The sequence below is a fragment of the Bos indicus x Bos taurus genome, chromosome X (genome assembly GCF_003369695.1).
Source record: "Bos indicus x Bos taurus breed Angus x Brahman F1 hybrid chromosome X, Bos_hybrid_MaternalHap_v2.0, whole genome shotgun sequence".
Lineage (NCBI taxonomy): Eukaryota > Metazoa > Chordata > Mammalia > Artiodactyla > Bovidae > Bos > Bos indicus x Bos taurus.
In genome coordinates, this window is record NC_040105.1 from 90,278,040 (window position 1) to 90,294,248 (window position 16,209).

At 42.4% G+C, this 16,209-nt stretch overlaps 1 protein-coding gene across 1 annotated transcript; it reads left to right on the top strand.

Annotated features, from left to right (window-relative positions):
• On the top strand, positions 1-873 carry LOC113887603 (GTP-binding nuclear protein Ran-like). Its single transcript, XM_027534791.1, has one exon. The coding sequence runs from the start codon at positions 133-135 to the stop codon at positions 517-519; it is 387 nt and encodes a 128-aa protein (XP_027390592.1). The 5' UTR covers positions 1-132; the 3' UTR covers positions 520-873.
• Positions 874-16,209: the final 15,336 nt, after the last annotated feature.

Below are 16,209 nucleotides of genomic sequence, written 5' to 3' on the forward strand. Positions count from 1 at the left end.
TCACGCTGGCTCCCTGCAGTGTTCCATTCCAACACAGGACCTATTAAGTTCAATGTATGGGATACAGCTGGTCAGGAGAAATTTGGTGGACTGAGAGATGGTTATTATATACAAGCTCAGTGTGCCATTATAATGTTTGATGTAACATCAAGAGTTACTTACAAGAATGTGCCTAACTGGCATAGAGATCTGGTACAAGTGTGTGAGAACATCCCAATTGTGTTGTGTGGCAACAAAGTGGATATTAAGGACAGAAAGGTTAAGGCAAAGTCAATTGTCTTCCACCAAAAGAAGAATCTTCAGTACTATGACATTTCTGCCAAAAGTAACTACAACTTTGAAAAGCCCTTCCTCTGGCTTGCTAGAAAACTGACTGGAGACCCTAACTTGGAGTTTGTCAACATGCCTGCTCTTGCCCCACCAGAGGTGGTCATGGACCCAGCCTTGGCAGCACAGTATGAGCACAATTTAGAGGTTGCTCAGACAACTGCTCTCCCGGATGAAGATGATGACCTGTGAGAAAGTGAAGCTGGGGCCCAGCATCGGAAGGCTAGTTTTATAGGCAACTGTCCTGTGATGTCAGCGGTGCAGCGTGTTTGCCACTTTATTACACAGCTAAGCAGAACATGTGCTTAATCTGTGGATGCTGAAGGAGATGGATGGGCTTTGGAGTAAATGTGGCAGTTTAAAAAAAAATACCTTCATTTTTTGGACCTGCATATTTAGGTGTTTTGGAACACAGTTGTTTCCTTATTGAGTTTCAAATATAAGACTGCTATAGTCACATGACAATATTAAGAGGTGGAATCTTGTTTGTTACTGTCATTCCCATTCCTTTTTGTTTAGAATCAGAATAAAGTTGTATTTCAAATACCTAAAAAAACAAAAAGCTCTTTGCTGTGGCTCTTTGCCACAGGCCCTCCCTCCCACCTTTCTGTCTTGAAATGTTCAGGCTACACTTCAGGCATCTGACACCAGGTGGCACTAACAAATTGCCACTTTCAATTTTCTTACAAACGAGTTTATTCAAACAACTACCAAAACTTAAAGTTCAGCCTATGAATATATGTACAGAATGAAACTAATTCTGTCAGAAAACACTGGTAAGTGTAAAAGAAGCCTGTAAAAAATATACGTTGGGGCCTGCACAAGATGAAGCACCAAGCGGCAGCAGCAGTTGGTGGTCAGGCAAAGGGCAGGAAAGAGGTGACTGATGGAGTATGGGACCTTGGGTCCTGGGGTGGGCAGCCTGAGCAGTAATGTTCAGTGTCCCAGCAGGGGATGACAGAGTGTGTAAGAGAAAGAATGGGCAGCATGTGTAGCCTGGAGGGTAATGGGGGTTAGCATGTGTTCTCTGGAAGGGACCCTCTGTAGAGTCCACACTGGACATTAGCAAACATTAATAAGGGAAGAGATAAATCAGTGTATGCAATGTAAGTTTGGAGTAGTCAACAGCAGATGGAACTGCTTCAACACAAAAAATTTTCCAAATAGAATTGCTATCATCATAATCAGTTTCCTAGTTTACTCTTTCCAAATATACTCCTTTTCATTAAAAAAAGAACAAAAATAGAGATGGATATGATGCCAGCTGGCATGTTATCTTCCTCATCCAGAGGGATAGGTGACTGAGTACTTAGGGACCACAACGGGAGGGGTGTATGACCATTAAGCCCATCTTCTGAAAGGGAGCCCGCTCCGTGTCCTCAGGGAGGGTGAGGGATGGGACCTCATCCCATCCTGACACTTACCTGCAGAGGTGATCCACGCTCTATCACCATGATTTTGGGCATCTGTGGCTGGGACTCATGTTACCTCTGTCACAGAGCTGTCCTGAGGGGTGAACGAGGAAACCTGCCCAGAGTGTATAGCACGAGGTGAGACTTCAGTGCCATTTAAATAAATGTTGGGGTACAGCAGCCCCAGCAAGATGGTAGGAGGGGTGAATTCATGCTTAGAATCAAACCCCATTCCCACCAGAAATGCTCAGAAGGCTCAAACAGAACTTGCATGCACCAGGACTCAGGGACCCTATAGAGACTGAGACAGAACTGTGTTTGAGCGTCCCCTGTGGAGGTAGGGGTCAGCAGTGGACAGGGGCTCTGGGAGCAGCAGACTTGGGTATGGCATAAGCCCTTTTGGAGGAGGTCACCATTAACCCCACCATAAAGCTGCCAGAACTTACACAGGACTGGAAAATAGACTCTTGGAGGGCACAAACAGAACCTTGTGTGCACCAGGAACCAGGAGCAAGGAGCAGTGACCCCAGAAGAGACTGACCCAGACGTGCCTGAGAGTGTCCAGGAATCTCCTGGGGAGGCGTGGGTCAGTGGTGGCCTGCTGCAGGGTTGGGGGCAGTGAGTATAGCAGTACATGCATGGGATCTTTTGATGGAGGTCACCATTATCTTCATTACCTCCACCATAGTTTACTACTACTACTAAGTCATTTCAGTCGTGTCCGACTTTGTGCAACCCCATAGATGGCAGCCCAACAGGCTCCCCCGTCCCTGGGATTCTCCAGGCAAGAACACTGGAGTGGGTTGCCATTTCCTTCTCCAATGCATGAAAGAGAAAAGTGAAAGTGAAGTCGCTCAGTCGTGTCCGACTCTTAGCGACCCCATGGACTGCAGCCTACCAGGTTCCTCAGTCCATGGGATTTTCCAGGCAAGAGTACTGGAGTGGGGTGCCATCGCTTTCTCCATAGTTTGGCTCCAGGTAAACAGGAGGGAGGGAACACAGCTCCACCCATCAACAGAAAATTGGAGTCAAGATTTACTGAGCATGGCCCTGCCCATCAGAACAAGACCCAGTTGCCCCCTCAGTCAGTCTCTCTCTTCAGGAAGCTTCCATATGCCTCTTATCCTTCTCCATCAGAGGGCAGACAGACTGACAATTGCAATCACATAAAACTAACCAATCTGATCACATGGACCACAGCCTTGTATAACTCAATGAAACTATGAGCCATGCCGTGTAGGGCCACCCAAGATGGACAGGTCATGGTGGAGAGTTCTGACAAAATGTGGCCCACTGGAGAAGGGAATGGCAAACCACTTCAGTGTTCTTGCCTTGAGAACCCCATGAACAGTATGAAAAGGCAAAGACAAGACACTGAAAAATGAACTCCCCAGGTGGGTAGGTGCCCAATATGCTACTGGAGATCAGTGGAGAAATAACTCCAGAAAGAATGAAGAGATGGAGCCAAAGCAAAAACAACACCCAGTTGTGGATGGGACTGGTGATGGAAGTAAAAGTACAATGCTGTAAAGAGCAACACTGCATAGGAACCTGGACTATCAGGTCCATGAATCAAGGCAAATTGGAAGTGGCCAAACAGGAGGAGATGGAAAGAGTGAACATCAACATTTTAGGAATCAGCGAACTAAAATGGACTGGAATGGGTGAATTTAATTCAGATGACCATTATATCTACTACCGTGGGCAAGAATCCCTTAGAAGAAATGGAGTAGCCATCATAGTCAACAAAAGAGTCTGAAATGCAGTACTTGGATGCAATCTCAAAAACGACAGAATGATCTCTGTTCTTTTCCAAGGCAAAACGTTCAATATCACAGTAATCCAAGCCTATGCCCCGACCAGTAATGCTGAAGAAGCTGAAGTTGAATGATTCTATGAAGACCTACAAGACCTTCTAGAACTAACACCAAAAAAAGATGCCCTTTTCATTATAGGGGACTGGAATGCAAAAGTAGAAGTCCAGAAACACCTGGAGTAACAGGCAAATTTGGTCTTGGAGTACAGAATGAAGCAGGGCAAAGGCTAATAGAGTTTTGCCAAGAGAACGCACTGGTCATAGCAAACACCCTCCTCCTGTTACAGAAACCAGTACTTGAGAAACCAAGCACCACGCTCAGAGAGTTGGAGAACTCAGGTTTATTACGCCAGTGGGCACAGAGGCATTAACACTCCAAGCTCTGAGCTCAGATCAAACAGATTACAGAGTTTTTATAGACAGATGTAGTGGACAACACTAGCTGTTAATAGGCTGGTTTAAACTAAGGGGTTTTGCATTCACAGGAACAGCAGTCAAGATGGGGAGGGGGATGCCTCGCCTGGACAGGCATGATTAAGCAGGTTTGCAGGTGCTGGGCAATTGCAAAGAGCAGGACAAGGGTGAGTGAGATAAACTCCAGTTCCTAGTATTGCAAGTCCCCACTTTCTGAGACTGCGTGACCTATGTGATCTAGATTTGCAAGGGGCAAGCTGAGTTACAGAGGCAGAAAGAGAAGGGAGATTATGTAAAATTTTAACTTTTCCTCTTCATTCCAACAACACAAGAGAAGACTCTACACATGGACATCACCAGATGGTCAATACCGAAATCAGATTGATTATATTCTTTGCAGCCAAAAATGCAGAAGCTCTATACAGTCAGCAAAAACAAGACCAGGAGCTGATTGTGGCTCAGATCATGAACTGCTTATTGCCAAATTCAGACTTAAATTGAACAAAGTAGGGAAAGCCATTAGACCATTCAGGTATGACCTAAATCAAATCCCATGTGATTATACAGTGGAAGTGACAAATAGATTCAAGGGATTTGATCTGATAGAGTGCCTGATGAACTATGGATGGAGGTTCGTGACATTGTACAGGAGGCAGTGATCAAGACCATCCCCAAGCAAAAGAAATGCAAAAAAGCAAAATGGCTGTCTGAGGAGGCCTTCCATATAGCTGTGAAGAGAAGAGAAGCAAAAAGCAAAGGGGAAAAGGAAAGATATACCCATTTGAATGCAGAGTTCCAAAGAATAGCAAGGAGAGATAAGAAAGCCTTCCTCAGTGATCAGTGCAAAGAAATAGAGGAAAAGAACAGAATGGGAAAGACTAGATATCTCTTCAAGAAAATTAGATACCAAGGGAACATTTCATGCAAAGATGGGCTCGATAAAGGACAGAAATGGTAGGGACCTAACAGAAGCAGAAGATAAGAAGAGGTGGCAAGAATACACAGAAGAACTATACAAAAAAGATCTTCACAACCCAAATAATCACGATGGTGTGATCACTCACCTAGAGCCAGACATCCTAGAATGCGAAGTCAAGTGGGCCTTAGGAAGCATCACTACGAACAAAGCTAGTGGAGGTGATGGAATTCCAGTTGAGCTATTTCAAATCCTGAAAGACGATGCTGTGAAAGTGCTGCACTCAATATGCCAGCAAATTTGGAAAACTCAGCAGTGGCCACAGGCCTGGAAAAGGTCAGTTTTCATTGCAATCCCAAAGAAAGGCAATGCCAAAGAATGTTCAAACTACCACACAATTGCACGCATGTTACTTCCTAGTAAAGTAATTCTCAAAATTCTCCAAACCAGGCTTCAGCAGTATGTGAACCGTGAACTTCCGGATGTTCAAGCTGGTTTTAGAAAAGGCAGAGGAAAGAAAGTGAAAGTGAAAGTCGCTCAGTCTTGTCCGACTCTTTGTGACTCCACGGACTATACAGTCAGTAGAATTCCCTAGGCCAGAATAGTGGAGTAGGTAGCCTTTCCCTTCTCCAGGAGATCTTCCCAACCCAGGGATGGAACCCAGGTCTCCCGCATTGCAGGCAGATTCTCTACCAGCTGAGCCACAAGGGAAGCCCAAGAATACTGGAGTGGGTAGCCTATCCCTTCTCCAGCTGATCTTCCTGACCCAGGAATCAAACCAGGGTCTCCTGCATTGCAGGCAGGTTCTTTACCAACTGAGCTATGAGGGAAGCCCATAGGATCCAGAGATAAAATTGCCAACATCCGTTGGATTATCAATAAAGCAAGAAAGTTCTATTTCTGCTTTATTTACTATGCCAAAGCCTTTGACTGTGTGGATCACCACAAACTGTGGAAAATTCTTAGAGATGAGAATACCAGACCACCTGACCTGCCTATTGAGAAATCTGTATGCAGGTCAGGAAGCAACAGTTAGACCTGGACATGGAAAAAACAGACTGATTCCAAATCGGGAAAGGAGTACGTCATGGCTGTATATTGTCACCCTGCTTATTTAACTTAAATGCAGAGTACATCATGAGAAACACTGGGCTGAATGAAGCACAAGCTGGAATCAAGATTGCCGGGAGAAATATCAATAACCTCAGATATGCAGATGACACCACCCTTATGGCAGAAAGTGAAGAGGAACTCAAAAGCCTCTTGATGAAAGTGAAAGTGGAGAGCGAAAAAACTGGCTTAAAGCTCAACATTCAGAAAATGAAGATCATGGCATCTGGTCCCATCATTTCATTGCAAATAGATGGGGAAACAGTGGAAACAGTGGCTGACTTAATTCTGGGGGGCCCCAGAATCACTGCAGATGGTGACTGCAGCCATGAAATTAAAAGATGCTTACTCCTTGGAAGAAAAGTTATGAGCAACCTAGACAGCACATTAAAAAGCAGAGACATTACTTTGCCAACAAAGGTTCATCTAATCAAGGCTATGGTTTTTTCAGTAGTCATGTAAGCATGTGAGAGTTGGACTTTAGAGAAAGCTGAGTGCTGAAAAATTGATGCTTTTGAACTGTGGTGTTGGAGAAGACTCTTGAAAGTCCCTTGGATAGCAAGGAGATCCAACCAGTCCATCCTAAAGGAAATCAGTCCTGAATATTCATTGGAAGGACTGATATTGAAGCTGAAATTCAAATAATTTGGCCACCTGATGTGAAGAACTGACTTATTTGAAAAGACTCTGATGCTGGGAAAGATTGAAGGCAGGAGGATAAGGGGATGACAGAGGATGAGATGGTTGGATGGCATCACCGACTCAATGGATATAAGTTTGTGTAAACTCCGGGAGTTGGTGATGGACAGGGAGGCCTGGCGTGCTGTAGTCCATGGGGTCACAAAGAGTCAGACACGACTGAGTGACTGAACTGAACTGAACTGAACTGAGTAGCAATGGGGGCTATCTGAGCCCTGGTCCTAAGGAAGGTACAGTAAAAAGTCATTGCTCACTCTTTCTCCTACAGAGATTACATGCATCTAGGGGAAGGGAGCAAACAACTCTCTGACAAGTGCTGACCTGAAGGTTTGAGATAGCAGGTTCTCTTCATTCTTTGGTGTTACAGAATCTCCTAAGAGATGCTCACAACATACCTGTGTGTTGATCCTAATCCAGTCCCCACCCTGGGAAAACAGGCTAGCCTTTGACTCACCTGGTGAGCTCAGTGAGAGATGGCACCAGGGCAGTGGGCTGTGGTGTTTGTCTAACTTCTGCTCCTGGACTGCTCCTTATGTTAATACATTGGTAAGAAAATTTGGGACTCACCCCATAGTCACCAGTGCAGGGGCTCTCAGATCATACATTTTCCAGCCACATCACACCAAGATTTCAGCCATGTGCTGCCTCCTGAGAGGCAAAATTCCACAAATTACTACCATTTCTTGACAGACAATCATCCATTCTTCCATTCACAGATACTTTAATATATATTGAGCTTTAGGGCCCATACTATTCCACTGGAAGTGTCTTATTAATTCCACAGTGCAAATAAGAGTGTAGAAAGGACAAATTCAAGGGTTATTTCTGAGATGAGCTTCACATTAACTTTTAAAATTGCTGAAGTTTCAAGGATTTGAAGATTTTTATAAAAAAATCTCTCTTTGTTCTCTCATCAGAAGTTTCAGGAAGCATTTTCTGCATTCCCTGTTAACACTCTTCACTTCCCACTGTCTCCTCATCTCACTGCATTGTAGCTTCTGCCCCCATGATTGCAATGAACGTGCACTCACCAGGTCACAAGCTACCTCTTGGTCACTAAGTCCAATGCTTTCTATAAATATATTAATATACAAATACGATAACTTTTTAATAACCATCTAAAATATGTACACTTGCATGGACTGCTCCTAACAAATCTTTGACATTTTCCCAGGTTCTGAAGCATGAGAAAGTGGGTCCAAACCCAAAATACTCTGTTCCCAAACTGTGCAGTCCTGAGCTAAGTCCTTATGTCTCTGTCCCTTATCATTTCATCTATGAAATGTGGGTTAACACCATATCTAATTCATAATACTGTTGTGAGCACAATGAGTCAATACATAAAAAGCATTTGGTTAAATGCATTTTAGTCATTTTTATTTCTTTGTTTATATCTTCACTGGCTATGAGCATTTCTACCATCCCTGTGGTATAAACTGATTTTTAATCACTGACTCTAGAGGTATGCTGACAGAAGGTGAGTGGGTCACAAAACTCAGTGTATGATGAGAACTTATCTTTTGTACATAAATATGTAAATACAGACACACATGCACAAATGTATAAATAACAGCAAAAGAAAATTTCTAGAGTATGAGCAATGTGTACAAATAACTGATTCACTTTGCTGTACATCTGAAACTAACACAAAACTGTAAATCAACTGTATTTCAATGAAAAGTACTTTTTCTTTTAAAAACAGGACATAATACAAACAAAAATCTTAGTGGGGCTTTTCTTTTCATGATATGTTTCAGGATATTTTCTTTCCTTTTTTAGTAATTAATTTTTTACTCTACTAAACACCCCACAGTACACACTGTTTCAATTATTTAAAATAATAATTTTAAGAAATTTAATTAATTTTGAGAAGTTTAAGCATTCTTAGCCTTACAGGAAATCTACAAGAAATCAACTCAACTTTAGAAAAGGAACACTCAGAGGCATAGGATGGGAGACGAGACATTGGGGAAGCCCCTACCGGTAGGACAGGTCACAGGCCCCCAAATTCTACACTACATTGATTATTATCAATATTTAAATCTCTTCTTAGTTAATTAGGAAGAAAAACATGGTACTTTACTGTGTTTCATTTTGCTTTACCTTGATTGAAAAAGTAGGGTCTTATCATCTGAAAAGCGGTAGCATACACTGCTTAGATGAAGGGCTCAGAACTACAAACCTGTATTCAAATCAAAGCCCCACCACTTGCTAGCCCTGCCCTCACTGTGCCTCAGTTCCCTCATGCTTAAAGTCTCCTCAGAGGTTATAGTGAGGATGAAACAAGTAAGTATACTGTTAGCACTTATACCACTGTTGGTGGGCACTGAGGAAGTCAGCAATAAATATTTATCATTCTTATCATCCTTATCATACCTAAATTGACCATTATTATTTCTACAGTCATTGTTATTATTGTGTGGGCTTTTTGTTCCCTCCAAATAAAGCTCCTTAAGTTGAAAGCATGCTCACCAGTTCTGCCAACCAGTTAGCCAAGTGCAGCTTTTCTCTTAGGAGGAAAAGTGAAGAGTGATTTATACATCAAACATGGTGTCTCTTCAGGCACTTCCCAAGGGACTAGTTTTTGACAGGGAATCAGTCTACTCTGGATGCCTGGGGGCCACTGAGAACAAATGAGAGCTCTGCAGCCTATTGTGGAACCAGAGAACCTGCAGGACCACAGACATCAGAGAGAGAAAGAGATTACAAACTCCAAGGAAGAAAAGAAGTCCAGCAAATCTCTCAAATTGGGAAGTTACCTGAACAAAGCTGAAGAATATGCATCCTCAAAAACGTGTTGTAAGGCCCCCAGAATTTCCAGCCAGGTTGGGCTGGAGATGATCTTACCCTGTATAAAACTAGTCCATGAAGACTGGGAGCCGGGGATTTCCCTGGTGGTCCAGTGGTTAAGAATCCACCTTGCAATGCAAAGAACGTGGGTTCGATTCCTGGTCAGGGAACTAAGATCCTACATGCCATGGAGCAACTAAGCTCGAGGGCCACAACAAAGATCTAGTATGCTCAATTAAGAACTGACAGAGCCAAAGAAAAAAAAATAGTTTTTAAAAAAGACTAAGAGATAAGACTGCTTTTTCAAATCCCAGAAAAGAAGTAATAAAGGCATATAGAGAAACCTGGCCCAATCAAAGGAACAAAATAAATCTAGAGAAATGAATCATAAATAAATGATCAAAAATTATGTGACAGAGAATTCAAAATTATCATCAAAGACAACAAAACAAAATCAGGAAAGTGATCATGAACAAAATGAATATATTAACAGGGATAGAAATTCTAAAAAAAGAACCAAACAAATTATGTAGCTGAAGAATACAATAATTGAATTGAAAATTTCATTATAGGAGGTGATGGAATTCCAGCTGAGCTTTTTCAAATCCTAAAAGATGATGCTATGAAAGTGCTACACTCAGTAGGACAGCAAATTAGGACAACTCAGCAGTGGCCATAGGACTGGAAAAGGTCAGTTTTCATTCCATTCATTTCTCAAAGAAAAGCAATGCCAAAGAATGTACAAACTACCGCACAATTGCACTCATTTTACATGCTAGCTAGGTTAACACTCAAAATCCTTCCAGCTAGGCTCAACGGTACGTGAACTGAGAACTTCCAAATGTACAGGCTGGATTTAGAAAAGGCAGAGGAATCAGAGATCAAATGGCCAACATCTGTTGAATCATAGAAAAAGCAAGAGAATTCCAGAAAAACACCTGCTTCATTGACTAAGCCTTCTACTGTGTGGATCACAACAAACTGTGGAAAATTCTTCAAAAAATGAGAATACCAGACCACCTGACCTGCCTCCTGAGAAACCTGTATGCAGGTCAAGAAGCAACAGTTAGAACCGGACCTGGAACAATGGACTCATTCAAAATTGGGGAAGGAATACATCAAGGCTGTATACTGTCACCCTGCTTATTGAACTTGTATGCAGAGTACATCATGCGAAATGCCGGGCTGGATGAAGCACAAGCTGGAATCAAGATTGCTGGGAGAAATATCAATAACCTCAGATATGCAGATGACACCAGCCTTATGGCAGAAAAGTTCCTCTTGATGAAGGTGAAAGAGGAGAGTGAAAAAGCAGGCTTAAAACTCAACATTCAGAAAATGAAGATCATGGCATCTGGTCCCATCACTTTATGGCAAATAGACTGGGAAGCTGGAGAAGGCAATGGCACCCCACTCCAGTACTTTTGCCTAGAAAATCCCAAGGACAGAGGAGCCTGGTAGGCTGCAGTCCATGGGGTCGCTAGAGTCTGACACGACTGAACAACTTCACTTTCACTTTTCACTTTCATGCATTGGAGAAGGAAATGGCAACCCACTCCAGCGTTCTTGCCTGGAGAATCCCGGGTACAGGGGAACCTGGTGGGCTGCCATCTCTGGGGTCACACAGAGTCAGACACGACTGAAGCGACTTAACAGCAGCAGCAGACTGGGAAACAATGGAAACAGTGACAGATTTTATTTTCCTGGGGTCCAAAATCACTGCAGATAGAGACTGCAGCCATGAAATTAAAATAATACACTTCTCCTTGGAGGAAAAGCTATGACAAACCTACACAGTGTATTATTAAAAAGCAGAGACATTGCCAACAACGGTCCATATCGTCAAAGCTATGGTTTTTCCAGTAGTCATGTACAGATGTCAGAGTTGGACCATAAAGAAAGCTGGTCATGTACGGATGTGAGAGTTGACCTGTAAAGACAGTTGAGCACTGAAGAATTGATGCTTTTGAACTGTGGTGTTGGAGAAGACTCTTGAGAGTCCCTTGGACTGCAAGAAGATCAAACCAGTTAATCCTAAAGAAAATCAACCCTGAATATTCATTGGAAGGACTGATGCTGAAGATGAAGCTCCAATACTTTGGTCACGTGATGCAAAGAGCCGACTGACTGGAAAAGACCCTGATGCTGGGAAAGACTGAAGGCTGGAGGAGAAGGAGATAACAGAGGATGAAATGGCTGGATGATATCACTCACTCCATGGACATGAGTTTGAGTAAGCTCCAGGAGTTGGTGAAGGACAGGGAATCCTGGCGTGCTGCAGTCTGTGGGGTCGCAAAGAGTCTACACAACTTAGTGACTGAACAACAACAACAGAATATTTGATCAAGCAGAAGAATCAGCAAACTTGCATATAGGTCATTTAAAAGCATGGAGTCAGAGGAACAAAAAAAAAAAATGAAGAAAAGTGAAGAACGCTTAAGAGATTCATAGTACACCAGGAAGATCAGTATATACATTATAGGTCTCCAAGAAGGAGGAGAGGGAGAGAAGAGGGCAGAGAGTTGATTTGAGGAAATAATGGCCGTGAATTTCACAAAATGGACATCCAAATTCAAAAAGCCCAAATGACTTCAACTAGTTCAGTTCAGTTCAGTCATTTTATAGAAGAATTCTGGCTAATAAATGCCTAAGAAATCACAGAACTTGAACATCACCTTTTTACAGACGTTAATGACAAGCAGATCTAGGCAACTATATTGGGAGGCTACAAGAAAACATGAGGTAAGCAGCAGATGGGATACTTTCTAATGGATAGATCAGGTTGATAACACCTGAATCCAGTGATCAATTTAGTGTCAAAGAGACAGCCAGACAGAATGAGCCTCCTGGTGTAAGATTAAAAGATGTACAACATTAAATCTGAAGCATTCTTACCAAAAAATGTGAACTGGATCAAGCCTCTAAATCTAATCACCACTTTTATAGTAATGGAGGAGGAAGGCAGGAATACAAACAACACAACGATAAGCATATAATCAACTGAATGAGGTATATAAACTCCACAGGACAAAAGATGCAATTTCTTAAGCAAATGGGTGGAAGGTTTAAAAAACAAGGAAGCCTTTTTTATATACATGACACTTATGACTTCAGAGAAATCACAATTAAAACCATAGCATGCTTACCTGAACAACAAAAATGAGAAACATGGAAACTACCAAGTGTTGCCGATGATAGGGACTATAGACTGAAAAGAACCCTTTGAAAACCACTTTGCAATTCCTACTGAGCTCAGTCCTATGATATAGAAATGCCTCTCTTAGGTCTGTGCCCAAGAGAAAGAAAATAAACATTTACCCAAAAGCTATGCACAAGATCATTCATAGCAACATTATTTACAGTAAGTCAAAAACTTGGAAATACCCAAACCTCCATTATAAACACATACATTGTGAAATATCCACACAATATAATACTGTACACCACCGAGAATGAATGATCTACCACTACAGACAACAGTAATGTAAATCACATACACATTATGTTCACTGAAAAGAGCCAGATACAAAAGAGTATATGCCATAGGATTTCAGGAATTTTTCTTCTAATCTTCCACCTGAGTTTGGGGAAGAAGAAGTACCTTTTAATTGAAGGCACTTAGTGTTGTTCTATGTTACCTACAGGTTAACCTCAAAGAAGCATGTATCCTCTGAGTCAAGAAGTGATTTACTACATATAGGAACACAGGCTAGTGCCATGTCTGATGGACAAAAAACTGGGTGATAGACAGGAGTCATTCAAGGGGAAGACCTAACCCACTAACCCTATGTGACTTTGGGTAGGTCACCACACTTCCTCTGGTCTCACCTATCAAGTGAATCAGACTATCCCTGATGCCCAACCAGGAAGACCTCGGACATAGAGCAATAAGATCACTATTTGAAAAGCACTCTGAAATCATAAAAAGAAAGGAATTCACCACGGGAGTCCAAATAACTATTTTAACAGCCAAATTGTCTAATGCATAGTAACTGTAATAATTATTACTTTTTTGTTTTTATAATTATTATCTTTTCATTTTTCTTAAATAAATACCCTCTATAAATGGATAACAGCTATTGAAACATAGTATTCATCCAAACAGATACGGTCTCGGCCTAACATCAGTCACTAAGGGCTGTTACATCTCAACACGTCTTTTTCTTCTTCATAAGTGTACCAGTTAGGAGTGTGATGGCTCAGACGGTAAAGAATCTGCCTGCAGTGCAGGAGACCCAGTTTTGATCCCTGGGTCAGGAAGATTCCCTGGAGAAGGGAATACCAACACACTCTAGTATTCATGCCTGGAGAATTCCATGGACAGAAGAGCCTGGCAGGCTACAGCCCATGGGGTCAAAAAGAGTTGGACACGACAGAAGCGACTAACACTTTCACTTTTAGGAGTGTGGGCTCTGGAGACAGACCAGGGCCAAATGCAAGATCTGTCACTTATAAAACGTGTGAGTGTAAATACTTTCACTTCACCTTACAGTCACTGGATCGGCTCCTGTCTGGCTTTTTGACCTCATCTCCTACCACTCCACACTTTGCCAGGCTCCAATCACTCAAGCTCATCATCTCCTCCAGGAATAACTGGCGCACACACAGTGAAAGGCTGCTGACAAAAAGGCCTGCTCAGGGCTGGCATGTGCTTGTCTTTCAGGGCTCAGCTCAAATGTCACTTTCTAAGAAAGAGCTTCACTGACAACCCCATGGACAGTAACCTCTGACCCAAAGTTTTCTACTCTATTTATGTGTTTATTTCCTTCAAAGCACTCATCCCCATATGAAATTGCCCCACTTACAGACTTGCCTGCTTATTGCCAGTTTTCCCAAACTAGAATGAAAGATTCAAGGACTCTGTCTATCTTGTTTCTCTGTGCTGTGTCCCCCTGTGCCTAGTTCAATGCCCTGCATATAAATCAATAAAAAAAGTTTGAAGGAATTTTACCTTATCTGAAACACAGGAGTAGACACAGATATTAAAAACTGAAATGGGAGTGTGGGATTAGCAAAAGGCAAACTATTATATACAGGAGGGATAAGCAACAAGGTTCTAGTGTATAAGACAGGGAACTATATTCAGTATCCTGTGACAAAGCATAATGTAAAAGAACATGAAAAAGAATACGTGTGTGTATATATATATATATACATATACATGCTGCTGCTGCTAAGTCGCTTCAGTCGTGTCTGACTCTGTGCAACCCCACAGACTGCGGCCCACCAGGCTCCACCGTCCCTGGGATTCTCCAGGCAAGAACACTGGAGTGGGTTGCCATTTCCTTCTCCAATGCGTGAAAGGGAAAAGTGAAAGTGAAGTCGTGCAGTTGTGTCCGACTCTTAGCGACCCCATGGACTGCAGCCTACCAGGCTCCTCCATCAATGGGATTTTCCAGGCAAGAGTACTGGAGTGGGGTGCCATCGCCTTCTCCATACATATATATGTGTATGTATATATATATATATATATATATATATATATATATATATATATATATATAAAACTAAGTCACTCTGCTAGACAGAAGAAATTTAACACAACACTGTAAATCAACTATACTTCAATAAACATTTTTAAGCTACCAAAAAAAACCTGAGTGACAGAAGAAACTGAAAATACACATCAAAAGATTCAAAGTTTTAGGAACACCTTGTTGCAAACCCACGGCAGTGTTTTTTACTGAGGTAAGCCAGAACCAGTCCATCCTAAAGGTGATCAGTCCTGGGTATTCATTGGAAAGACTGATGTTGAAGCTGAAACTCTAATACTTTGGCCACCTGATGCAAAGAGCTGACTCATTGGAAAAGACCCTGACGCTGGGAAAGATTTAGGCAGGAGGAGAAGGGGATGACAGAGGATGAGATGGCTGGATGGCATCACCGACTCAATTGGTATGGGTTTGGGTGGACTCCGGGAGTTGGTGATGGACAGGGAGGCCTGGTATGTTGCAGTTCATGGGGTCACAAAGAGTCAGATACGACTGAGCGACTGAACTGAACTGAAGCCAGAACCAATTGTTTGGCACTTCCCACCCCACATCCCCTCAGACCTAGACTGAGCCAAGAAATTGGCAATTTTAATAAGCACCTCTGACAATTTTGATAAAGTGGTCCACGGACCACATCTGAAAAGATCCTGACCTAAACATGTGACATTTGTGTAGCACTACTTTAATGTCTGCCATGTAGAGTTCTAATGTCTGGGGTTTGTCTGTTAATGTAGTACACTGGTCCTGCCCTCCCATCTACAACTACTGATTGCTTTCTCACATGATCACAATTAAACTCCACAATAATTCTGTATGGTTGGGCGCATTATCCTGTTGTATAGACAAGGCATGGGAAAGGGTAGTAACTTACCTAAAGTGTCCCAATGATGGGGCCCAATCTTTCATTCTTGCTCCAGGAACGTGTCTAGCAGACTCAATATCACAACTGGTTCTTCTCTCAGTTCAGTTCAGTTCACTCGCTCAGTCATGTCCAACTCTTTGCGACCCCATAGACTGCAGCACGCCAGGCCTCCCTGTCCATCACCAACTCCCGGAGTTTACACAAACTTATGTCCATTGAGTCGGTGATACCATCCAATCATCTCATCCTCTGTCGTCCCCTTCTCCTCGTGCCTTCAATCTTTCCCAGCATCAGGGTCTTTTCAAATGAGTTAGTTCTTTGCATCAGGTGGCCAAAGTGTTGGAGTTTCAGCTTCAGAATCAGTCCTTCCA

Excerpts from the sequence above, each read along its gene's own strand:
- LOC113887603 (XM_027534791.1), top strand. The coding sequence starts at position 133 with ATGTTTGATGTAACATCAAGAGTTACTTACAAGAATGTGCCTAACTGG.